The 26,113-nt window shown below is 36.7% G+C and overlaps 1 protein-coding gene across 2 annotated transcripts in view; it reads left to right on the plus strand.

Moving 5' to 3' along the window:
- The window catches only part of LOC311080148 (Fc receptor-like protein 2), a 118,951-nt gene extending 94,314 nt beyond the window's left edge, over positions 1-24,637 (plus strand). The window contains exons 8-17 of one of the 2 annotated variants that reach the window (XM_084109925.1): positions 294-557; positions 16,079-16,330; positions 16,428-16,529; positions 16,715-16,795; positions 16,904-16,957; positions 17,061-17,111; positions 17,314-17,391; positions 17,708-17,767; positions 17,900-17,969; positions 23,840-24,637. In XM_084109925.1, the coding sequence (XP_083966051.1) occupies positions 294-557; positions 16,079-16,330; positions 16,428-16,529; positions 16,715-16,795; positions 16,904-16,957; positions 17,061-17,111; positions 17,314-17,391; positions 17,708-17,767; positions 17,900-17,964 (1,007 nt within the window). In that variant the 3' untranslated portion in view covers positions 17,965-17,969; positions 23,840-24,637. The remainder of the gene's footprint in view (positions 1-293; positions 558-16,078; positions 16,331-16,427; positions 16,530-16,714; positions 16,796-16,903; positions 16,958-17,060; positions 17,112-17,313; positions 17,392-17,707; positions 17,768-17,899; positions 17,970-23,839) is intronic. The other variant, XM_084109926.1, reaches the window with a different exon arrangement.
- Positions 24,638-26,113: the final 1,476 nt, after the last annotated feature.

The following is a 26,113-nucleotide window of genomic DNA, read 5'->3' on the forward strand; positions in this document are numbered from 1 at the left end:
CTTAGAGCATATGTGCAATCATTATTATTTTAAACTTATCTTTTAATCTTTAAAGTTTTTTTATTACTGATTAAACTATTAAGTATATTACTGTGAACAAGAATTATATTGTTTTTGATGGTTTCAATAAATTAAAAAAGAAAGATTGTATGAACTAAAGACAGTCTGTGCTTGCAAAGATTATATGGCTGAATAAGTTTATTTTTTTATGTCTGGCCTTTGTAGATTTTTTTTCAGTGAAATCTAATTTTGAGTTTTAAAAGCTTCAAAGTGTGTGTTTTCTCATTTCACAGAGAGACCCAAACCTGTAGTGAAGGTGAAGCCTGATGTTCGTGTGTTCAGAGGAGAGAGAGTCACTCTCACATGTGACATACAGGAGACAGGAGTCTGGAGGTACAGCTGGTATAAAGATCAAGATCACAGCAGAAGAACAGACCAGATCTATATAATCACATCTGTGGAGCCGTCTCATGCTGGTCTGTACAGCTGTAGAGGAACTCTGACTGAAACCCAACAGTACTCAGAGATCAGTGATGGAGTTACACTGACAGTATCAGGTGAGTGTGTTCATCATTTCATCACATCACTTTAACCTGAAGACATTGAGTAGAAAAGAGTTTACTTTGTCTCACACTCAGTCAGATTATGTTAGTTAAGAGTTTGTAATCATCTCTATATACAGTGACAGGCTGATTATGATCTCAGATCTTCTCAGAGTTCATTATCGGTGCTGCGTTCCAGTCCACTTTTAGACACGCACTTGCAAACTTCCCTAAGCACTTCTCCTCTGGGGAATCCTTGCCGCCATTTTGAAGTGCGTTCCACTTCGTGAAGTGGACGAGGGAAGTTTATATGGACAGACCCTCGTTCCCTCGATTTTGACCGTGGGAGCGAGTCTACTTCATATCATATCACGTCTAATCACCACCACAACAGACAACTCTATGATATATTAATTCTAATTTTTTTAATTGAAAACAACCCAAACACCATATAAACATTTGGATGCTGCATTAAACAAATTCTTAAAGGGAAAAATAATAAATAAACTCCACAGCTGATTCCAAGTGATCAAGGGCTTAGGACGTTCAAGTTCAGCCCATTGCAGTTTCCGCCAGTAGAGGGCAAATCAATGACGTACATCCGAGTGAACGAGACGGAGGGAAGTTAGCGAGTGAAGGGCATGACAATTTTGGACTAGAACGCAGCCCAAGAGAGCGGGGAACAGCCTAATACTTTTTGACTTTCTCAGTTTGTGTAAATTCACTCGGGGTTCAGAGTATTTATTTTTTCCCACATTAATTTCACACATGTCTATTATGTGGTTTTGTTTGATTAATACAGTGTATACTTTTCTTTTTTTTTCTTGATTTACCCCATACGTTGTAACATGACCACATGACACCTTAAAATGTGATCTAATTAAAAAATATACAAGACAAACTAAAATATTTTGTCAAAAAAAAAAAAAAATAATTATTAACTTTTTCATATAAAATAATGGCATTTAATAATTAAAAATAAATATATATTTTTTTGATTTACAACAAACACCACACAGCAACTATCAAGCATAGTTCAAAATATAATAATAATGAATAATTTCTGAACATTGACGCTCAGTCTTTATTCACCTTTTTCTCATGATTTCTCACTAGAATTGATAAAAGTGTAGAATAGAATATCATAGTTCTAATAGAGGCTCATTGTAACGCAGTGTGACAACATGCCCCGCCTGTACAACTGGATTCAAACCCTGCTAGTGGCTTCTGCTGGTTAGATCCAATAGATTGGAGATTAAAATAATATATAATTTTAAATAAACAAAAAAAGATGTAAAAACAAATATTGCATCACAATAAGTGTAATTGTGATTTTCAAAACATTTGGTAACTAAATAGAATTTTATGCAACATGTTACAATGTTTATGACTGGTAGGATACAGTTTTTATTATTGCTTGACAAAAATTTCAAGATTTCAATTCCATTCTTATTGCTTGACAAGAATTTTGAGATTTCAATTCCATTCTTGTGATTTGATTCCGATTTTGATTCAATATTGAATAATTTGGATACATGTTTATTTTAATTTTTATTTTAAAAAATAATCTCATCTAATGCTGTACACATAGAGGGCCCAATCTGCTGGTATTTTTAAAGGTTAAAAATAAAAAATTAAATTAAATATAATGCAGTTTTTGTTATAATAACAATTATTTAATGACATAAGTAAAAATATAATAAAAATGTAATATAGTGCTCAGCAAAATCTCCTCTCTAGCTATTTTTTCTATTCAATTAACATTCTATGGTCATTAAATGGCTTTCTTGAGGTAAATGTAACGTTATGTGACATAATTGTTCTCCTGCTGTTATACTGACCTCTTTCCGTGGTTGAAAAACACTAATTGGTCGATATTATGTATACTTTCGGTAAGTTGTACTGCATCTTTAAATAAAAAAGTAACAGGTGATCGGTTCACGTGCGCTTGAACTGAGGCGCTCAGCGATCTGTCACGTCACATTTACAAGCGCCAAACGTATTTTTGTCTGAATTTCGTAATAAAATTGACGGAATCTAAGAGCTGAGAATTAGTTTAATATTAAAAGTACCTCTTTGCTCCGCAATTTTTCTGTGCGTGAGAAAATGGATGTGTGGCGTGAGAGCGTGTGAAAAGTGTCAATTGCGTGAGTCTCACGCTCAATGCGTGAGAGTTGGCAGCCCTGGTAAACAGGATGGTGTATCGTCAGGACACAGGAATAAAGACGAGCAGATGTAATTTCTTCTTTTAATTGTATTGAGCTCCAGCAATACTCATCAGAACATTCCAATATCCAGTATTGTCATTTTAAACAAAAGAAAAACTCCAAGGCACTCTCCTGGAATATTAAAAATGCCTTTATTTTATGGCATAGTCAAAAAAGACTTTTAAAATGACTCCAACGCGTTTCAGCACACTGGCCTTCGTCAGGGAATCAAACAGCTGTAAAGGGTTACAAGTGTCTTTATAGTGGAAAAACCCCAATGATCAACTCCTCCCACTAGAAACAAAACTACAAAAACTACAAACATGGATGTCTAATACAACATGTCACCATAATAGCATTTAGAAAAAAAGAAGAAAAAAAAAGAAAAAAAAACACATAAACATTGGTGAAAGTAAATAATGTCAAATCTACAAAAGGCTTTACAGAAAAACCATTAAATCTAGCTCATCATTTAAACCCGGATATTTAGTGGCCTGTAATTTAAAAATCCAGAAAGCCTCCCTTTGATTGAGTTGGCGCTGTCTATCTCCTTTTCTTATCGAAATGGGGATATGATCAATTCCATAGGCTTGTAAAGTTGATGGGTTACTATTATGCTGCAGAAAATGCTTGGCCATAGGATAGTTGAGATTACTCATACGAATAGCATATTTGTGTTCTGCCAATCTATCCTGAAAGCGTCTTTTTGTTCTACCAATGTAAAAGACTTTACATTCTGTGCATTCCAACTTGTAAATAACAAATGTGGTTTTGCAGTTTATAAAATGATTGATAGTGTACTCTTTCTGAGAGATACAGTCTTTAAAGGTTTTGGTCTGGACAACATTAGTACAGTGATTACAGTGATGACATTTATAGGACCCCTTTGGTTTAGTTTTCAACCAAGTTTGTTGGTCATTTGGTTGAAGATGACTATGGACTAATTTGTCTTGTAAAGTTGGACATCTCCTGAAACTGATTAAAGGTGGTTCCTTGAAAACCTCCCTTAGTGTTGTATCACTCTGAATGATACTCCAATTGTTCTTAACTATCTGTTTAATTCTTTCTGCCTCTGTGCTATATGCTGTCGCAAAAACCACTCTGTCATTTTTCAGTGTGGGACCACTTCTTTTTTGTAATAGAGTTGGTCTGTCCCGACTTCTAGCTTTTGTATAAGCTGTCTGAATGATATCGTTTTTGTATCCCCTTGCCTGGAAACGTGCCGCCATGTCCTCTGATCTAGTTTTAAAGTCATTTTCCTGGTCACAAATCCGTCGCACTCGTTGGAACTGTCCTAATGGAATATTCTCTTTTAGCCTCTTAGGGTGGAAACTTTTTGCATGGAGGATTGTATTTCTGTCTGTTGGTTTTCTATATAAAGATGTATGTAAGGTACCTTGATTGTCTTTATAAATAAAAAGATCTAAGAAGTTTATGCTTTCTTTACTGTAGCAAAGATCCAGTTTAATATTTGAATTCGTATTGTTCAGAAATCTGTGAAAAGCTTGTAGTTTCAATTCCAGTATTGTCATTATAGTCTGATAAAAAACAAATAAATCACCATTAGGTCATTTAAACAGTTACAGTACTTAAATTACTATGCAACGTAAATAATAAATCCACACACATAATACAAATCAGGATCATCAAACATAAATATCTCAATAAACACTGCTATGCCCCTTTAAACATAATCTACAATTACATAAACGAGGATATTACTCTTTGGAGAAATATAAGGAGCTTCTCCTATCTCACTGACCAGTTCACATGAAACTGTATTAAAGGGGTTTACAGAAGGAGCAATGGCGACATCCTCTGGCCAGACAAGGCTACTGCACAAACAGCGTCCGCACGATATTAACTCTTCTTAACTCAATGTTATAAACGTTACTACGTAACTTAGACATCAGAAGGCTCACACCAGTTAACTTATTATTTCCTACAGTGTTTTACAGCATAAACATTGTTCTATCACTATAAATCTCACTCATCACGCTGGGCACATGTTAATGCACGGTAATTCTACAATATAGAAACACAAACACAACAAAGTGACAGTCACTTACTTTTCGTCATTAACTCAACACATGAATATTGGAAGGTGAATCACTCAGAAGGGACTAAAGAAGCTACACAACACAGGTACGCAGGCTAAACTATGCTGCTGAACTTGAACACGTTTCCCAACACACTATAACCAACACACACACTTCCTCTACCGTAACCACAGAAGAAGAGTCTTAAAGTGGCAGGCACCCAGAAATGTCAGAGCCTTTTATACACTATGGTTAAATAAATGTTCAGTGATATCATCCAAAGATTTTTCACTATATTGTTGATATGACAACTAGTAAGTGGGTGGTTGACATGACATGGCCTTTTTTGGTCCAATGTGTCAATGTTAAGTAAATTATAGAAAAATATATCAAAAACTGGGGTGATATTGTTCAGAAAGTGCTGTTTTATATGGACATACAGAGCATTCATGGGTTTAATCTTCCATTTTTTCACAATTTTCAGCCAAACCAGAATAAGCTCATATGGTGTGACTGTCCCAAGCACATTTCACAAATTTTGATTTTGAATAAAACCCAAGAAAATGAATTCATTTTCTGTTTATTCAATCATATATTGATATCCCAGATGTCTACTTGTGAGTCTGCTTGACTAAAAGTGCAGGCATAATATTTTGAAGCCACCCTTAACTAAAACATTTTGTCCCGAAAATGGATATCATTAGGTGTGACGCCATATTGCTTTTTTTAATGGGCAATTGTTTGGAGACCTTTGGGGAGTGGGGGTCCTCCTTCTTTCAGGAGGAAGAACAGCACCTCAGAAGGACACTGAAAATTACAATGTGAGTTTTCTCCCTTCATGTTTTCAAAAAAATCAAGTATATCCGGCACTCCTGCTTCAGTTCCCTTTTGCGCTGTCTTTTGGTGTGACACATTTAACACGAAAATGCCCAAATGAAATTACTTTTCAGTCAATATTACCTTTAAAACTATATTGTCATATTGTAGTTAGCATGGTTTTAGCATGTTAGCATAAAAGCACATTGCTTAATGTCATGCTAAGTACATGAAACCTCATATGGTGTGACACAAAATCATAAGGTGTGACAGGGTTTTCTTGTCACACCATATGATTATTTTGTCACACTATATGATATGAACTGCATTTAAATACATAAATAATGCTCTTAGATACATATTTTATAACTAATAGTTAAGTTTATTGAATATTTCGTCCTTTTAACACATTTTGATTAGCCTGGGTTTCCCCATGCTGCCTTGAGCGCAGCACGATTTTATTCACGCTGCTAGGCAGCCTGGACACCATGGACCAGATTTTCCCCTCAAAAAGGGAACGAATCACAGAACGGGGAGGGAGCAGCAAGACGATGACGACGTCTATGCGACACACCGAAGCAGTTTGTTTATATCTATGGATCCAACATGGCATCAGACGCGAAGTTACCTTTCAATGAAGCCTTAGATAGCGTTCTAAGTAGTTTAGAACGCAAGTTTATTTCGTCTTCTCCCTCGTCGAATTTCTGTCGCTCCTCTACATACGTCATCTGGTATAGTTGAAACGATTGGCTATGAGCTACGTGCAGGCACATTTGATAGACATTCGTAGCGCCCAATAAATGGCTCTGGGCATTCGTAAACCACGCCTCAAATACGAGAAAATGAACATGTGGTTCCCAGACCACGTCTCATTGAGAAAGAGGTCTGACGTTAGCCAGGCTACATTTTGATACTATATTATTTACACATTTAATATCTATTTACACCAACTGATGAATCCCTACTATCCCATTTTCAAGCTGAATCCATGTTAAACTACAGCATTTTGTCACTCAAATGTTTCCCTTTATTTATTTATTTATTTATTTATTTTTTCAGTTTGAGGTAGATTTCAGTAGATGGCGAGATAATGCGAATACAGAAAGAACAAGGAAATGATATTACAAGTAAACGTCTTTCTATGAGTGTTGATAAAGTAAAATAATGCAAAATGTAACATATTTGCACTTAAGAAATGCTATACTTTTATAAAGTAATGATAAAGAATCAGGATAAATTGACTTACATTATCACATTATACCCCTTTTTAATTTAATACACAATAACATTCATGTCACACCATATGACATTTTTAGTCCCTAAGACAGTAAACTAGTAAATAAATGTACATTTCAGGACAAAATCTACAAGACCACATATATATTTGGAAATATAAGAGTTGGTAGAATATAAACCAATGAGTTCCATGACTTACATTTGAGATTTTTTTAGCTAAATATGTCAACCACCCAAATACACTAAGGCCACATCCACACCAAACCAGAGTTTCCCGATCCAATCTTTTTTCCCTCGTTCTAAAAAAAAAAATACCGTAAACCTGACGTCCTCTAAAGAAATATTTTTATATTGCGTAAGCACGAAACCACTGAAACCGACTCAAAACGCTGTAGTTTACATGCCAGACCAGTGTGTGGCGCTGTAATTCTGCCACAGAGATACACTAAAAACGGAGAAGACTCGGAGCATGTGTGTAAAACTTGAGCGCTGTATACAATAATAATAGGCTCAGTAGTTTCTTCTCTATTTTATTTATTCATTTATTTATTTTTACTAATAACTTTATTGAACAATATAAACAACCATAAATGGCCTGGTACAAAATATGAAATGTCTTAATCAGACAACAGACAAGCATCATAGCATGAGAAATAAAATATAAAGAAATAAAATAAAGAAATAAAACAAAAATACATTCAAGTGAATAGTACATAAAGGAATAAGAGGCTCAGCACCATTGCAACACGTACACGTGGGGTGATGACATCATTGTTTCACAGAATACACGGATTGGCTGTACACACGAAAACGCAAGTGTGTCGTTTTCAGATTTATCCACTCTGGGACCCGGTTTAAAAATATAGCGGTTTCAGGCTCCCAAAACGCCGGATGCGTATGATTTACGTAGGCTATACAGCTGAACGCGTCTCCGTGTGTACGGGCTCTAAGTTTCATCATGCTGGCATGTGTGAGTTTTAAACCGTGTGTGTTACAACTAGCTCTGCGTTAGTTTGTGCCTCGCTCACCCCTATCCTCCAGACATGTTCAGTTCATTCATGAGCTGCTGCCCTTCAGATTATCCCCTTCCGGAACAAAAATATATGGGAATATACTGCAAAATATAATGCAATATATTACATAATACATGTCCATATCAATGGGCAACATTCTAATCTGAAAAATGAAGCCTACCTGGAAGTGCGAAAAACTGCAATACATTGAAAATCCGCTAGAGGGAGGTCCCAAAAGGGAGCAAATGTCCATAGACCCCATGTTAAAATGTCCGTTTTCACAGCATAAATTCATGTTTTTACAGGTTGGTCCCATGGACTTTTATTGTATTTTCCGATAGGTTACGAGTGCCTGACAACTGTGAGGGGGGTGAATTTTTTTCTAACTCGTTAGTTTAGATCGTATTTAGATATAAAATGTATGACAAATAAGGGCATGGTTAGCTTTGATTGACAGCTTGATTGACAGCTGATAACGAGCTAAGGAGAATGACAACATAAGAAGCGCCATTTTTAATATACAGTTGAAATATAATACTACTGTTTCTGTATCATGAAATGTAGTTTTAAGAGTTTTTCAGGCGAGAATGTAGTTGTTTAAAGCTCAAATCTGTGGTTTATTTATAAAGATTTATGATAATTTTATCCAGTTGTGAGATCCAGCGATGACCGGGCGCTCGGCGTTCATGTTCCCCGCCTGGAACAGCCTTTCCTCGGCTAGTCGTTCTGAGGTTTGCCGCTGACTCTGGCGTCTCTGTAGTGGTTAAACATGAGATATAATTCGTCTTGTCTATATCTAATGGGCGATTTTTGGTCTTGTGAATCTATAATTTGTTCCCTGGCCAATCGTTTTGGCTGAGGGGAAGTTTCATAACTTTATAAGCTATTTAACTTTACCGTTGTATGGTTAGACTAGAGCGCTGACTTTGTATGTTTGACTGAATTGTTTGCTTTATTTGTATAGCTTCTTGTATCTTTTACTTATACTTTTATAATAGCTAATATTGATAAAACTGAAATTTAACAAAAAGAGACTGGGTTGAGTTCTGTCATTTTAAATTTTAATACAACGAAGATGATCTGTAATGTTGTTTACTGCAACATCTGTTGTTTAGTACAAATGCACATATTGCCTGGACCATATTAAAATGTTAAATATATTTATATTATATTTAAACGAAAAGAGGCAGGGTTGTGTTTATTTCGTTTTGTTATAAATAGGCTAACGTTATGCAGTGAATATAATCGCGTTGCCTGAACCACATTTGTGTGGCTATAATGTTTAAGATTTCTTTAAATGAAAACGAAAAGAGGCAGTGTGGTGTTTTATGACATATTTTGTTTTATTGTTGCCTAAAATATACATACAGAGGTAACTGGAGTAGCAGAGCGAGCTGAGTGACGCACACTGTTGCATTTGCAGAATAACCGGACTCGTCCTCGGGAGTCATTCTCCTGAGCTGGACTTGGCAATTAAGTTCAAACTTCTATCGAGAAACGCCTAATGTCGGCGCTTGGCTTCTTGTGACAAACATGCCGAGAAGCAAGAACAAGATCTGCTGTATGTCATCCATTGTTGTTTATGTTGCTTTCTTCACGCGAAAATGATGTCGTTCCAGTCTCACACAAAGCCCGCCCTTTTACCCATATATGGATTGGCCAGAAGGTGGGCGGGGTTAGGATTTCCCAAGATTTTCCAAGATGGCTATATTTTTCAATACACTGCAATATATGCATTGACCATTTGGCGATATATTAATACCAGTAGCGGGTGGTGCATTTCACACCTAACCTTCAGTGGTGTCCCAGCTGAATTAATCCACCTCTTAATACGTTTTTAATAGTGTAGCGCTCCGACTCTATAATTGTGAAATTGCGGTTTTATTTTGCACCGGCAGTTATAGGGTTAATGCGGTGAGTTCGGAGAAGGCCGGGTAGAGAAACGAGCGAGTGAGTTCGGCTGGTGCGTTTGTGTTCAGTTGTTCTGTCGTTCTTCAGACGTTACAATAGTATTAATGTTTGAAAAAAATAAAATAAATAAATAAATAAATTAAGAAGAAAATCTTATTCAGCACTGAAAAAAAAACGGGGACAAAAATAAGCATTATACTCACCAAAACTACTGATTATTTTTACATATTTTTTAGATATTAGTATTGATTAGGCCAGTGATTCTCAACCGGTGGGCCGTGGGCCTCGGAGCGCCATCTGGTGGGCCGTGTAGGCAGTGGTAGACTACCCCCAAATAATTTTTTATTTTATTTTTTTAATTGATAAATCTTGTTATTTTCTAATTATCTGATTGTTCTTATGTATTTATATGATCCAAAACACTCAAGTTAAGTCAAGATGCATTATCTAAAAGCTAATTTATGTTTAAATATCGCAACACCAATCACGTCACAACGTCAGATTGACCGTTTGTTCGATCAGATGCAGTAACATTACTTTACTGTAATATGGATCGTGTTCTGAAAAGCAGATGTGGGAGTGCAAGCAAAAGCTTTTAAGTGTGTGGTGAGAAAAGATGACGCTGAATAGGCTACATTAGGCTTTATAAGGGCAGGTACTGAGACTAATATATATATATTACAAAAGTTTATGGTTTATCAGTTTATGGCGAGCAATATTTTAATTTTTAATGCGTTAAATACACGTGAAATATGCGTTAAATACGTGTTGTTTGCGCATGACAAATCAGTGCGTTAAATACACGTTTAATATGTGTGAAATACACCTGTTATACCTGTCCTGACCAACAAGCTCTAATTCTAATCCTGTAAGTCTTAAATACTTATATATAAAGTCTTAAATAACATATTAAAATACTTTAAGTCTTTTAAATTCATTTAAATTGATATCACCTGTGTACCTAATTACTGTTTGTCTGATGAGTGATCAATCTCTGAACAAAAAGGTTTCAATAAGCACCGCCTGCTTGCGACAGCTGTAAATGTAAGCAGAACAAAAGCTCACGTTTTCCAAAGACAGATATTGATAACAATGATCTGTATCTTAAACCTGCATTGATTGCCTTCCTCGACTGTAACTGATTTCCACACACAAATGTTAATGTGTTGATGTTAAAGCTAGAATGTCCACTAATGTGTTTATATACAAAAAGGCCTGAGTGGAGAAAAACAAGGCCATTTTATTTTTATCTAAATTTTCATAAAACAGCAATTTAAATATATTATTTCTATAGGCTATACAAAAAAAAAAAAAAAAAAAGACAAAATAAATAGGCTGAATAAGCTGATCTATAGCATGTAAACGGTGGTAGCCCAGTCTATGAACGGTACACCCCCCTAAGCTCACAGAAATGGTTAGACCCAAGTCTTCAGCAGCCAATGACACTGACCCGTTCAAACTGATTTTTACTGTGTATTTCACGCGTTTTTTTAAATACGTGTTAAATACGTGTTGTGGTCGTGTTAAAATTCACGTGTTTTTGGCCCTCTTGGCTTTCCATAATCCGGTGTGCAATCCCCTTAAGCTGAAGTGTGTTGAATGTGGAGAAATGTTGTCAAATGAGGCGCTAAAACCATCAAAGCTGCAGAGACATTTGAACTCAAAACACCCGGGCTGTGTTGGGAAGCCAAAAGAATATTCTTTTAAACATGTTAATATCGCTAATTGTATTTGATAAATTATACTTACAGTATGTAAATTGGGGTGAATGAACTTTGTTGAACATTTCTGCTAATGAATAGAGAGAATGTCCCCCTCTTGTGTGTCTGACCTGTTGTTACAGGTGTGTTAGCCTGTTATTGTTACTGAGTAAACCTGACAAGTGTGTTTTATATAAGGACAGTTTTCATCTATAGCTGACTTGAGTCTGTTACAGTGGCATAACAGATTAACAGCAGAGAATATCATTGCACTTTCTGAATTCTGTGTTCATACTATCATATTTGGAAAGGTGATCCTCGGAATGTTTTTATTCAGTCATTAATGGGCCATGAGTTGCAGAAGGTTGAGAACCGCTGTATTAGATTACATTTAGTACTAGTGCTTATTCTTGAGCTACTAGTGTGGGCAAGTGCTCATTCTGTGGTGGAGTTTGAGAGGGATTGACTCATGACGGTCAAGGGAACACTGTGGTGACTAGTTCAGATTACTGGTCTGGATTAGTTCAGATTACTGGTCTGGATTGGTACAGATTACTGGTCTGGATTAGTTCAGATTACTGGTCTGGATTAGTTCAGATTACTGGTCTGGATTGGTACAGATTACTGGTCTGGATTAGTTCAGATTACTGGTCTGGATTAGTTCAGATTACTGGTCTGGATTAGTTCAGATTACTGGTCTGGATTGGTACAGATTACTGGTCTGGATTAGTTCAGATTACTGGTCTGGATTAGTTCAGATTACTGGTCTGGATTAGTTCAGATTACTGGTCTGGATTAGTTCAGATTACTGGTCTGGATTAGTTCAGATTACTGGTCTGGATTAGTTCAGATTACTGGTCTGGATTGGTACAGATTACTGGTCTGGATTAGTTCAGATTACTGGTCTGGATTAGTTCAGATTACTGGTCTGGATTAGTTCAGATTACTGGTCTGGATTAGTTCAGATTACTGGTCTGGATTGGTACAGATTACTAATCTCCTGTGCTCAGATAATCCACGGTATATGAAACCCCACAGAAGAATACTGACCGTCATGGGGAAACCTCAGAGTCAAAATAAAATACACCGGTGTTTTGCCAGATGAGAAGTTTATTTACTATTTTAATTAATTTTACTCTAATTCATTTTGTAACTATATAATTTATCTCTTTTAATTCCTTTTATAACTGTTTTAATTTCCCCTGCTTTTATTTTGTGATTATTTTTATTCCTCTCTATGTAAAGCACTTTGAATTGCCATAGTGTATGAAATGTGCTTTATAAATAAACCTGCCTTGCCTAGTACTTATTCTTTACCTAGTGCTTATTATTTAGGTACTAGTGCACGTGATAGTATGTCACAAAGTTGCACGAGTAAATATATCTGCAATATTATATTACACATGCAGTACCATATCTGATCACATGATTGATATGCATGTTGGTTTTCATGTCAACAGTTCAAAAGACAAAACCAATTAAATTTTATGAGGAAAAAAGGTCTGAAAAGGTTTTAAATATAAAGAAACAAATGATGGATTATTGATTTGTGATGCGGCGTGAGCTGTAACGCACATACGTGTTTTTTTATGCATTTATTAGAGGTTGAATTCAAATCAAATACTGCTAAACCGCCCATACTACTTATCAATAGATGTCTACTTCATAAATTTTATGATAATTATGGAAATATATGGATCAGATCACTCTAAACGTATATGGAAATGGAGGCATCCTTATATGGTCATTTACAGAGCTTGGCTGTCATCTAGTGAAAAGGTTTGGTACTGCGCCCAAACTAAATCTCACTGAAAGCTCATTTTTTGATTTTTGATTTTATTTTATTTTTAGCTAAAATCTGTAACACAACTTGGCTTTGATTTTCTTGCAGTTTTAAAGTAAAACATGTTTTGTAAAAATATATATTTTATATAAATAATTATATTTTTTACATTATACATTTTCATAAACTCAAACTTCTATAACATTTTTTTCTGTTTCACTTTCATAATTTTCACTTCTACAATAATCTTCCAAATGTCTTTAAAACAAAAGCAGTCATAAGTCTATATTCCTAATCATTCTTGAATTACAACTATTTAAGTTTGAATAGTCATAATCATTGATGTGTCATTACAAGTGCACAGGTCATGTGAGTGATTCCTTCAGAGTGAACACGGTGAATCTGACTGCAGTAGATGTGAAAGATATCAATAAAAGTGATGTTATTTCAGCCAGCGCACATACAATCGATTATTATGGACTTCGACCGAAAACAGGATGTAAATACAGGTATGAGCGCTGGCTGAAATAACATCACTTTTATTGATATCTTTCACATCTACTGCAGTCAGATTGACCCGTGTTCACGCTGAAGGAATCACTCACATTGGCTGTGCACTTGTAATGACACATCAAGGATGTTAAGAGGCTAAAAGCAGGTTTAAAACTTGCCCTATTGAAGTCAACAGGGTGCAAATTTTAAAAAGAGGATAACACGGTGTAGGCAACACCGATTTTTGTCGTTGTTCTCTGTATTGACAGCACTCCAAATGTACAAAAAAATTAGCACAATGTTAAAATTGACCGGAGTTCTCCTTTAATATAGTTAATGGTAAACAAACTTGGCTTGCTGTCCTCAAAGGAGGCTCGGACTAAACCCTCTATGACAGTACAGCACAGAGGAAGAATAAGATAAATGGAGGAGGAGGGATGGCGTGAGAATTGTCGCTGCTGATATACGCTCATAATGATGATTGACAGGTCTGAATGTTTAGGCTCCGTTTTGGAACTTCATTTATTGTGATGTTTCATGAACCTGCTCTTAAAGCTACAGTAGGGAACTTTTAGAAAACGTTGACTTAGCGTGAAAATTTGAACAAGCACAACTTACAGGTCACTCCCCCTCGCTCTCTGCTGCGCTACAGCCCTCCCTCCACAGCTCCTCCCCCACAGCTCCTCCCCCACAACGGAGCCTGCCGTGAACGCGCAGGCTAGTAAACATGCAGGGCCACTGATGACGGCGGATAAACAGTTATCGCACATTCACTGGTAGGGACGAAACATCAACAATATGCTTTACATTGACTATGGCCTGCCCATACTTTGACTACAAACTTGGTCCTCAAATCATTACGTATTTTGCAATACATGTAATGTAACTTTATAACGTTGCACTCTTTCTATAGCCTAAGTTATAAATAGCTAGTAAGATAATATAAGGGTAACTAACGTTACAGTATGTAAGTAATTATTCTAGCGATGTGTAATGCTAAATAAGGTTTGCTAGTACATTATTTCAGCAACATGACAAGCCAGTGAATTAGCAGGTTTCAATTGTTGCTTTGCACAGTGCGTGACATTTTATCTGTATGTTATGAGGCTAGAGTTTTGACACTGAGTCAATGGGCTCCGACGCGCTTGTTTATCGTCATCGGTCTTTTTCTGTTTACCTGTCTTTGTTGTATGAGCAGGTGCCACTCGAGAAATTGGCAGTTTTAGTTGTTTAGTTGTCCGCCATTAACACAGCTGCGCGGCACACCGGCAATCTTGATTTTGAACGACGGTGTGATCAGCGCGTACACAAGCATGATTGACACTGCTAAGACACTCCTCCTGGCTCTGATTGGTTGTTTCTTACCGGGAGCGGTGTATTTCTGCAAATGGCAATAGGACCACTGGGAGGAGCCTGAGGAGCTTAATTTTTTCACAGATTATCTGTCTCATATTCTACTGTCAGGAAATAATCACAGTTTTAACAAATATGTAAAAAATATTTTTTTTACAAAAGTTACCAACTGAAGCTTTAAATGCCACATACAAACAAAGCAAAATCTGACTGGTCACTTTTCACATTTATCAGACAGTTCTTACCATATAAATTGGCAGATTAAACTGCAAAATGGACGTGTTTTTATGCCATTGGTTAAAAATCTGGTACACAACCAACAAACTCTCATGGAAATGTTTAACTATTTTAAATTGGCAAATCGTTGACTATTGTGTATGAATTTGTACAATCTCATTAGTGTAATGTTTTTGTGCCCCACTGATGGTTGGGTTTAAAGGTGGACCTTGATTAGCGGCATCCAAAAGCCACATAGAGGCTATAGAGGAATAATCCTTTGCGACTCGTTTGCAGTCAGTCGTCATTTCCATCATAAAGACTGATGAACTTAGCTTGCTTTCAATTTTATTTTGATAAACTATATAAAGCTTGATACGGCATTCAAACCGATGCAATACGGTCAACAGAAAGTTTGCTACCACTACTCGCCTCTTCCAACACTCTCAAACAGTCCACCATAGGAGATAATAAAGACAGCAGAAGTGATCCGCTGTGCCTATGTGACCGTGAATAACCAATAAGAAATGACAAATAAGAATTTATGCTCCTACCATGCTTACTTTTTTCAACAACAAAACAGTTTAAACAAAACAATCAGTTTCTTATAAAATAGTTGTGTTTTTTCATTAGATTTGGTAAAACTACACTAGCATAAGAAAGCTTGAGAGGTATAAAGTACAATTCATAATATCAGTATATTTCTAATGATTTGTTTTGCTGTATTCTTATTATTTACAGAATTAAACACACATTTCTTGTGTTTGTAGACGGTGAGGTGATTCTGGAGAGTTCTGTTGATCCTGTGATTGAGGGAGAGACTCTGACTCTACACTGTTTACATCGATCTACAAACTCCCCGATCCTCAGCGCTGATTTCTATAAAGACGGATCACTGATCCAGAATCAGACGACAGGAGAGATGAGCATCACTACTGTCTCAAAGTCACATGAGGGTTTCTACTACTGTAAAACAGAGAGAGGACAGTCACTCCACAGCTGGATCTCAGTCAGAGTCAGAGGTCAGTGACGATCAGTGATGATATTATTGTAATATGATCATACAGTATCACGTCACTCACGGACAGATCTGTGTGTTTGTCATGTTTCTCTCAACAGCTTCATCTTCTCTTCTGGTCATTGGTGTGTCTGTAGGATTGAGTGTTTGCTTGTTGTTCTTCATCTCACTGGTTCTGCTGTGGAGACACAAACACAAGAAAGGTGTGGAGCAGTTCATCACATGTTATGAATTATTAAACCACATGAACAAATGGAAGATACAGTTTCTGAAGCCTAGACAGCCACTGCATGTTTATTAATAAATGAGCAGTTAATGCATGTAATCAGATTATATGTGAGTGACAAAACTCTTACAGTGACCCTAATGATCTTTGTCTCTATTGTAGATCAGCACTGTAACATTCAACAGACATCAGTCCCGAATCCATCTGGAGAATCTCAAGCGTTAAACTCTCCTCTGCAGTCTGGTCAGACGCAATAACAAATTATTTACATTTATTTATTAATGTTTCCCCCCCCCCCCTTTTTAGACTGCCTTGCTTTTAAACTTTTTTCCCATTTCCCATGATTTCCAGCAGATTTTGATCACATTTATAATGAGTTGACTCCAGTGAATAGTGGAAATACAGGTTGAGTCTTAAAAAATATATATAGAAAAAATCTACACATACATCATGAAAAAATCAACAAAAATCGTTAGGTCTGTGATTGACTTTGTTGTGTTTTTTTCAGAAGTCACATATTCAGAGGTCACTGTTAAGAAAAACATATCCGCAGATAAAGGTTAAAAACCCTCTTCAATAGAGTAATTAACCAATAACATTTATGCAATTTTAGTTAAATAAATATATATATATATATATATATATATATATATATATATATATATATATATCTAAGTAAAGGTGAGATCCTGTTTTTCCTGAAGTACAGCATATTTCCAGCATATTCTGAATAATCAGATTTATTTTCTGTTCTGTATTAGATATTAATACTGCAGGACCCAGTGATTTAACTTACGCACAGATCAATATACAGGACAAAAAGAAAGGCAAGAGCAAAGGTAAACTCTCAACAAACTGCATCTAAACAAAACTGTCTGAATGAATCATCACATTTAACTAGATATAATATATAATGCTTCTATATTATCAGGAAAAGAGAACAATTTACTATCATTAACAGAACTGATAAAGACCTTCATTTTGGAAATATAACAACAGTCTCAACAATCACATATTTACTGAACCTGCTAATAAACGTTCATTGTGGTTTGAGAGGTTCTGTTCTCTCTTGATATAATCATGGATTATCAGTTATTATTGTAGTTGCAGATGTAAAGCGTGTGTTTATTCTCTGTTTCTCTTGTTCACTGTCAGGGAAGAGCAGCGAGTCTGGAGACACTTTATACTCTGAACTGAAGAACAACACAAATAGAGGTGAGAGAAACAGAGTCAAGCTTCATCACTGTTAAAGTTGAACTATTAAACATTAATAGATCAGAATGATTCATAAAGTCATGTGGATCATTGAGGAAGTGTGAAAATCTCATCAACATTTGTGTTCTTCAGGTGCTGATGCTGGAGTCGGTGATGCAACGAAAGCTCAAGTTTTAAGGAAGAAAGGAAAACAATAAAACACGTAAGATTTTTTGTTGTAATTATTTTACAGTCACTGACAAGAAGTTCACAATTTGCACTTTCATGTAGAATATAAATCTGTTTTTAGTGATTCAGTTCAGTTATTTGTGAGGATCAGGTTCATTGTGATCTTAAAACTGTAAATCATCAACAGCATGAGCTCAAATCAGAGCTTCTTATTGTCCACATTACCCAGATAACAGGGAACGTTCTTATAACTTTAGCTATTGTTCTGGCAAGGTTCCTAACTTTTCTCCTTAATTTATTAAGGATCACTAACTTTCTGGGTTAAACATGTCTTACGGTTGTATGTTACACAGTAAAATCCCCTGTGTTTAATGAACAGCTCTGAGTGAGCATTAGTGACGACACCTGATGTTAAAGGTGGGGAAAGCCATTTTTGAAATATGCTGTTGGCCAGTGTTGATATTTGAAATCAACGCAAACAAACACACCCCTTCTTCATTGCTCCGCCTCCAAAACTCTGCCTCCAATCCCAACAGCCCGAGTCGGTCTCGAACCCCGATCCCCTGCAAGCGAGGCGACTGCACTAACAATGACGGTATACACCACATTCACTAGCAGTCGTCTCACTAGCTGACCTCCATTACATGAGCAATCCAAGAGTAGATGTTTGTTCATCATATCAGAAGCGCAACAAAATAATGCTTATTGAAAAATAAAGCGAATCAAACTATGGGCCCTATTTTAACGATCTGAAACGCAAGTATCAAATGTGAAACACAAGTAACTTTGTGGGCAGATGTCGGTGCTGTTGCTATTATACCGGCGGGATAAATGACTCTTGCGCCGACGCAAATCTAAAATGGGTTGGTCTGAAGTAGCTTCATTACTCATAGGTGTGGTTTGGGCGTAACGTGAAATAAACCAATCAGAACGTCATCTCACATTCCCTTTAAGAGCAGGCGCGCTTGTTCCATGGTGGATTGCTATTATAACGGCGGATTTGCCAGACGCACGCCAGGAGCGGTTCACAGCCAAGGAGACCGATGTTATCATCAGGGCCGTAAAACACAGAGAAGTGACATTGTATGGGGATGGAGAAACACACCCAAATCAGCTTCAGTTAATCAGGCGTATAATAATTTGGGTAAATGTGTAAGCTAGATTTATGCCTATTTTTTCACATCTTCATGGACACCACAATGATTTCCCTCATGTGGAATATTTTTCCTTGTAATTATGTATGGTTTGCAAAAATTTCAACTGCTGCGTCTGTGTAGATGAGAGAAGCAAAGTGTATGGCGTTGTGCACACACTACATTATGGCCAAGCATGCGCCCTTAAAATAGCATCTGAACACACCACTGAAAACACGGCACTGACTTTAGACTCCACCAATAGCACCAGGGAATGTTTGCGCCGGAACACGCCTCCTCTTTTCGCTGAACTGCCCCTGGGAGCGCAAGTTCATTCCCTAATTTACCGACGTGCGTCTGCCGAGGGAAATGTCCGCTGTGCGTCGGGTGCAAAATAGGAATGATACATGCGTCGGTGTACAAAGTCAATTGCGCTGGGTGCAAGATAGGGCCCCCAGTGTTACTCACATGTGGAGCGAATCAAAGCAACGTCTGTGTCTGTTTTCAGGCCTTCCCGCTTCGCTCTCTCCAGCCTGATCATAACCCTTCATTTTTCAGTGCTATTCTTCTGAGCTTTTCTCTTTTGTATTGTGTCTCATCTCTATTTCTGCAGTCTTCAAATCTCCCTCCTCCACCGTCATGCATTGGCCACACGCATTTGTTGTTGTGTCGGTGCGACTAACTTCTAAACAGCATATTTAAAAAACGACTAACCCCACCTTTAATGAGTAAAATCACTGAAGGAAAGAGGAATAAACATTTGAAGTCCCCATTGTGGTGATCAGTGTTTCCTGTAGTTGATTCCTTGATTGTTTTAATTAGTTTTTCTCTGGCTGTTTTAACAGTGTGTTCAAAAAAGTATTTTAATGTGTCGGAAGGATTCAAGACAGAATAACATCCAGCCTGGTCTCATTGTTAATAGCTGGGTATTAATACGTAATTTCAAAGACACAAAACTTAATTTTTTGTATGTTTGGATAGATGATGTTGACTGTCATGGTGACGTTATCATGAAGTGCCTTATTCACTGATCAGAAGTGTTTTTTTGTTGTTGTTGTTATTAATTCGTTTAAATATTGTGTGTGTCGCGTCAGCCTCTTGGTAGTTTCTACCGTGATCCTCTTCCTCTATTTACTCCTGTAAAAGGTCTACCTTTATAAAGTCAGTAGGAGTCAGGTAGGCTTATAATATTCTCTTATCTGATTATATTATCTCAGGGTCAGCTCTGATCTACTGTACCCCCTAGGCCTGTGGTTCAGAAAACAGCCAAGCCTACCAGTGTAGTGTGGGCTAGATCAGTTCACCACAGCTGTCTCTCCTGTTCCTGCTCATGCTCCTCCACGGCCTACTCAGTTGCGACTCTTTGACAACCTTGTCTGGATATCGCTATAAAAATCTATCTTTTTCAGACAGTCATCTTATGAAACCCCAAAAGGATTCTTACTCTAAAGTAATGAACAGACTGGGACAATCCTATCAGAGTTTTAGGGCAGTCCTCATTCTCATTTTATTATTTCTTGCAAAGGTAAAAGCTAAATACACCACTCTATGCCAGCTAAGCTGGAAGACCCATGCCAGAGACACAATTACATTTTAAAGCTTACCCTGTCTTTGTTCAATGTATGTTTTCTTCTCTAAGAATTTCAGGTTTCTTATCTTGATCTTTCGGGGAGTATTACAGAAACTTTCTATCTTAAGACTTAAGTTAAGATCTGACAAGTTAATTTAGGATTTTTCACACATTCGTATTACAGAAGCGAATCTGAAGTTGATTTAGGATTCTTATCCTATCTTACAAAATCTCATCTTATCTGTAGTTAGGAAATCTTAAACCCCTCCATCAAGTTCTGTAATCAACTCTCAGGTCTGTTACCAAGCAACCAAACAGCTGCTGTGTGACATTCAATGGAAAAACTCTAGAGATTAAAATGAAGAAACAAATTAAGTGGTTGTATGTTGTTGTGGGAAGAAGGACATTTAACAACTTTAATAATCATAAAATAAATAAACAAAATGAAAGTAAAGGTGGCAGCCCCTCACAGCCGACTGCCGCACACACATAAACTAAACAAAACATAAATAACACAACATAAATAGTCCAGGCCTGTTCCTCTCTCGTCACTCCTCCTTTTATGCCTCCGCTCCTCTGTGAGAGATACGAAAGCGGTGCGTTTGTACTTGTATTTTGAAAATACCTGCATGTAATTACAGCTGTAATTCATTCATTTATTAATTATAATTATTATAATTAATAAATTACATTTGTAATTACACTTACCCTTCCCTTACATCTTAACCCACCCAGGCAGAGTGATGTTATAACATTTTGTTTTATTGTTGCCTAAAATATAGGCTACATACTGAGATAACCGGAGTAGCCGGAGCGAGCTGAGTGACGTTATCAAGTACGCTGCTGCTCCATTTGCAGATTTACCGGACTTTCATCCTTCCGTCTTTGGGAGTCCGTTCTCCTGAGTCGAACTTGGCAAGTCTGAACTTTGCATACTTGGTATTGAGAAACGTCTAAAGATCTGGGGCCTCATTTGTAACCGTTGCGTACGCACAAAACAGGCCCTGAAAGAGGCGTACGCCACTTCCGACGCATAAGTTGTGATTTATAAAAACAAACTTGACGGGAAAATTTGCGCACCTGCACGCAAACTCTGACCCATGCGTACGAACGTTTTGGAGATGGAGCAGTTTGGCGACACCGATGGTGAGCTGGAGTTAAATGTCTTTTTGGTCACTTTTAGACAGAAAATCGAAAGAAAATTAAACATGTACAGAAAGATAATACAAATTTCACTCACCAAGCTGTTACATGAAACAAATATCCATCCCTTCTTAAATGTCCGCGCCAGCGAGCGCGTTGAGCCGTTTAGTGAAACTGACGCAAATAACAGTTTAAATAAATAAAATGATTTAAACTATGTTTTGCTTCTGATATAAACATTTAGATTAAATATGCCATTCAAATGAATGGAGTTAAACACTTAAACATGAAATTATTACTGAGAAGTTACAACATTTTTATATTCAATCAATAGAAATATTTGTTGTGGATGCAATGTTTTTTTAACACTTTTCCAGTGGCGTGCTGTGTTTTAATGTTTTAACCACAGAGATAATTGCTTAAATCATGATAATACCAGATTGTCTGAGAAAATAGTTTCGTGCAAATAATGCCCAAGGCCTATCTGTTTCCATTAAAAATATAAATCAATTAAAAATACAATTCGGCCAGTGGAAAAGATTGAGAAAAACTTTCTCTGAAATGTATTTTACACTATTTGATTTATGTATTCAAAAACAAGGCAAGGATAGGCAACTACTTGATTTTTATTAATGTAGCCTAATGCGTCTTGTACAGTTAAACGTTATCACGTGGATGAATAATCATATGCAAATGATATGCAGATGAGGATCTGCATTGTAAAACTAGGCGTTGTAAGCTCCATATATGGTTATTTCGGGGTGGAGACGCATGTGCGCACAATCTTCCGCTGACTGGGATTTATAAACTGAATTCTGCACAGGTTCTGGCGTACGAACGGTTTTATAAGTCTGAATATTTTTTTGCGTACGCCATTTTTGGCTTTCGGGCGCACGTACATTTTTATTAAGGTTCCTACGCAGAGTTTTATAAATGAGACCCCTGGTGTGTCAGACAAAGAAGACGTGCAACATGTGCAGTGTTGGGCCTCCAGGAACATGGTTAGGAACCACTGATCTAAATGTTTGGAAGAGAACAGTCCATTTCTCTTGACGTGTGCTACAGACCATGTGATAATCTATAGCAAAAGTCAGAATTTCTGAAAATTAAACAGTCTTTTTTTTTTAGCAACAGTGTTATACACTCAAAGACATCAACAATCAGCATATGAAACATAACAATCTTGACATCATGTCGACATACAAAACTCATTAATGGAGCCCAGCATGTATTTTGGCATGAATAAATTATTTAGCTGAATTATTTTACTATTTATATTTAAATAAGTTTTGTTACCATTGTTTAGGTTTGTATGATGACTGTTGATGTCCAAGTGTGTCTCAACTATTACACAAGAGGTGTCAACAGCTGGATGTATGACCTTTTTCATTGATGTCTCAGCTGTAATTATTTAAATCAGTTATTTAAATCACTTTAATGCAGTAATTTGAATGTCATTGGAAAGACATGTTGAGCTGCCTATTAATAAATCTCTTTATCAATGTTGAATAGTTTTCCAAACTGTAATTGCTGAAAGAGAAATAAACTTACAAAAGTCAAGCGTCCAACTAAAGCAAACACTGATCACCATAATGGTGTGTTCAAATGAAACAATAAATCATCAACATCTAAACCTCTGTTAATTCTCAGTAAGATCTTCTGTAGACGTCTGACAGACATAAAGTCAGTCTGGTTAGTAATAAGTGAAGCTGGTAATGGTGTTTGTGGAGTTGTTTAATCCTCTGCTGAGATCTTCAGAGATTTAACATATTTTATCTTCAGTTGATTTCATCTAAGACTGTGGCTGAAGTCAGATGTAGTTTCTGTTCTTGTTGTTTGACTTTCCTTCAGTGATTCTGCTTGTTAACAGCAGGCGTCCGGATGTTTGAAAGAATGTTTTAGGAACATCATAATATCCTTTTAAAAACATTCCTCTAGCATTATGAGAACTGGACATTTTAACATTTCCATCACCAAAACAGAATGTTTGGAAAACGTTCTTAGAACAACAATTTGTGGAACTTGAATAATTAATTAAACTGTGTTCTCTTTTTAAAGGTCCCTGAGAGCAGTGAAGAAAACAACGGCAAAAGAAAAACACCAGCAGAAGAAATAAACCTGAGTCAACTGCTCATGCTTGAATGAAAGAGAACTGCACTGTATTATCTGCACACATATTATATAAGGACATCTATCTTTAATATATACTAAAACATTTTCTCTAATGAGCATTTATTTTTAACACGTCTTATTAATTATTGTCTGTGTTTTTGCCAAAACAAGATGATTTTTCTTATAGCATACAGTGTTGGGGATAATGCATTACAAGTAACACATATTTTTATGCATTTAATCTCACTTTATTGACAATGTACTTGCTGCTGACCTTCGATGATTCAGTTACACCACTAAATGACTTTAGATTTGTTGTTATTATTGCTGAAGAAAGTGTTAAACTTTCTTCTCCTGCATCCTATTCTTCTGCAATCTTGAATGGCAGCAGCTGAAAAGTTTGTTTGAGCGCCCTCTACTGTACACGCGTGGATTTGCATCTCCTTCAGCCTTATTATTTCAATTTTGGTGTGAAAGGGCCTATTTGCCCAATTTCTTTTTCTTTTTCTTTTTTTTTTTTTTGTAATAAAAATAACAGCCCATGTGAGGAAAAAGTACTTTTCTTAAAAAGTAACTTTTTAAGGGAGTAATGTTATATTGAAATGCATTACTTTTTCAAAGTAATTCTCCCCGACACTGCTCATTTATAGCCTACTGTTTTCTTACTTTCATTTATTTCATATTTGCTGTTTTTTGTTAACAAACTGTAAGCTTTCTATTTGATAAATAAAGAGTGACATGACATTTTTTTGCATGACTTTTTCACATTTGTTAAAGGAGACATATCATGCTTTTAAATTGTTCCTTTTTACATATAAATCATACATTTGTAGTCTATATAAAGCGGAACTGCAATGCTTGGGTCTGAATTCCTCATTATTATAGCTCCACAGGCCCCTTTTCTACCCCTTTTCTGATGTGCGTCTGAGAGCAACTCGTTTTGGTGCGGTCTCTTTAAATACAATTGAGACACTTCATACCCCGCCCACACTCGGTTCAACTCCACCCCGTTCGGCCATTTTTGTAGTTTGATAGCAGAGATACGATTATCTAGCGGCACAGAAACTTTTTATTCACACGTTTTTAACAAAATGTCAACAACGGAAGACTTGTCCAGCCAGCCTTACATGTTCGAGCCAGAGTCGGAGCCAGAGTCAGATGAAAATGAAGACGACGAACCTGCAGAACAACGTCTTCATATGGATGTATCGCAATGGTGTGTAAGTTACTGTATTTACACATGAAACTTTGGTCTTCCGACCTTTTACCACCGTGTCGATTTATTTTGATTAATATGTGCGAGGGAGAGAAAGTTTGGAGACGGTGAAGTCTTGTTTACACTTTCGCCTGGCTCTGAAGAGAGAGAGTGAGCGCGCGCGCAACCGGGTCTCTCTCTCTGCTCGTTCTTTCAGTTAAACATGCGTCCTGTAACAAGCGCGGCAGTTCATCTACATTAGACGGTGTAATGAAGCGTGTGGGTTACTACATCCAACAACCGAACATTTTAACTTACCCTCTCGTAACTTCTGCATCCTTTAGCTTGGACTACAAAATTGCAGCGAGAAATAAAAATGGCGGATTGGCCGGAAGTCAATGTCCTTATTTGGCAGTTCCGCTGCAAATACTGTGACGTAATAGTTCAAAAAACGTCATAGATAACAGAAAAATCGGAACAGGTTGAAAAATATGACCAAAATTAGAGAGATTATAAAGATATCAACGAAGCACCTGAAGAGAATAATTTCATATTTTCTGTACTTCTAAACACTCCAAATATACAACAAAATGCATTTAAGGGCTAAAAAAGTGCATTTGGCATGATATGTCCCCTTTAAAGGACAACTCTGGTGAAAAATGAACCTAGGGGTAATTAACACATGGTTACCGAGTCGATCGTTCCCTGGGATGCGTTTTCATGAAAATCGAATGTAAAGAGTTTTATCTCTAAAAACAGTTTGGCTTATAATGCTAGTATATGGGGCACAGAGTAAGTAAAAGTAAATCGCTAGTTAATACCACTAACAAGGCTCAAAATAGCCTCACACTAACATGGTAGCATAATGAGGGTCCCTACATGCACACCGAAGCATTGAGAAGAACTTTGTAAGTGCCCCCACAGTTCATTGCTAAATGAATGAAACTCAGCGTAGGCCTATGCCTCATACATTAGCATTAAATATCTTTGCTGCATCCTTTCTAGAACAGACAAGGGCTTTCTTG

The sequence above is a fragment of the Abramis brama genome (genome assembly GCF_963993115.1).
Source record: "Abramis brama genome assembly, chromosome: 3".
In the NCBI taxonomy this organism is placed as follows: domain Eukaryota; kingdom Metazoa; phylum Chordata; class Actinopteri; order Cypriniformes; family Leuciscidae; genus Abramis; species Abramis brama.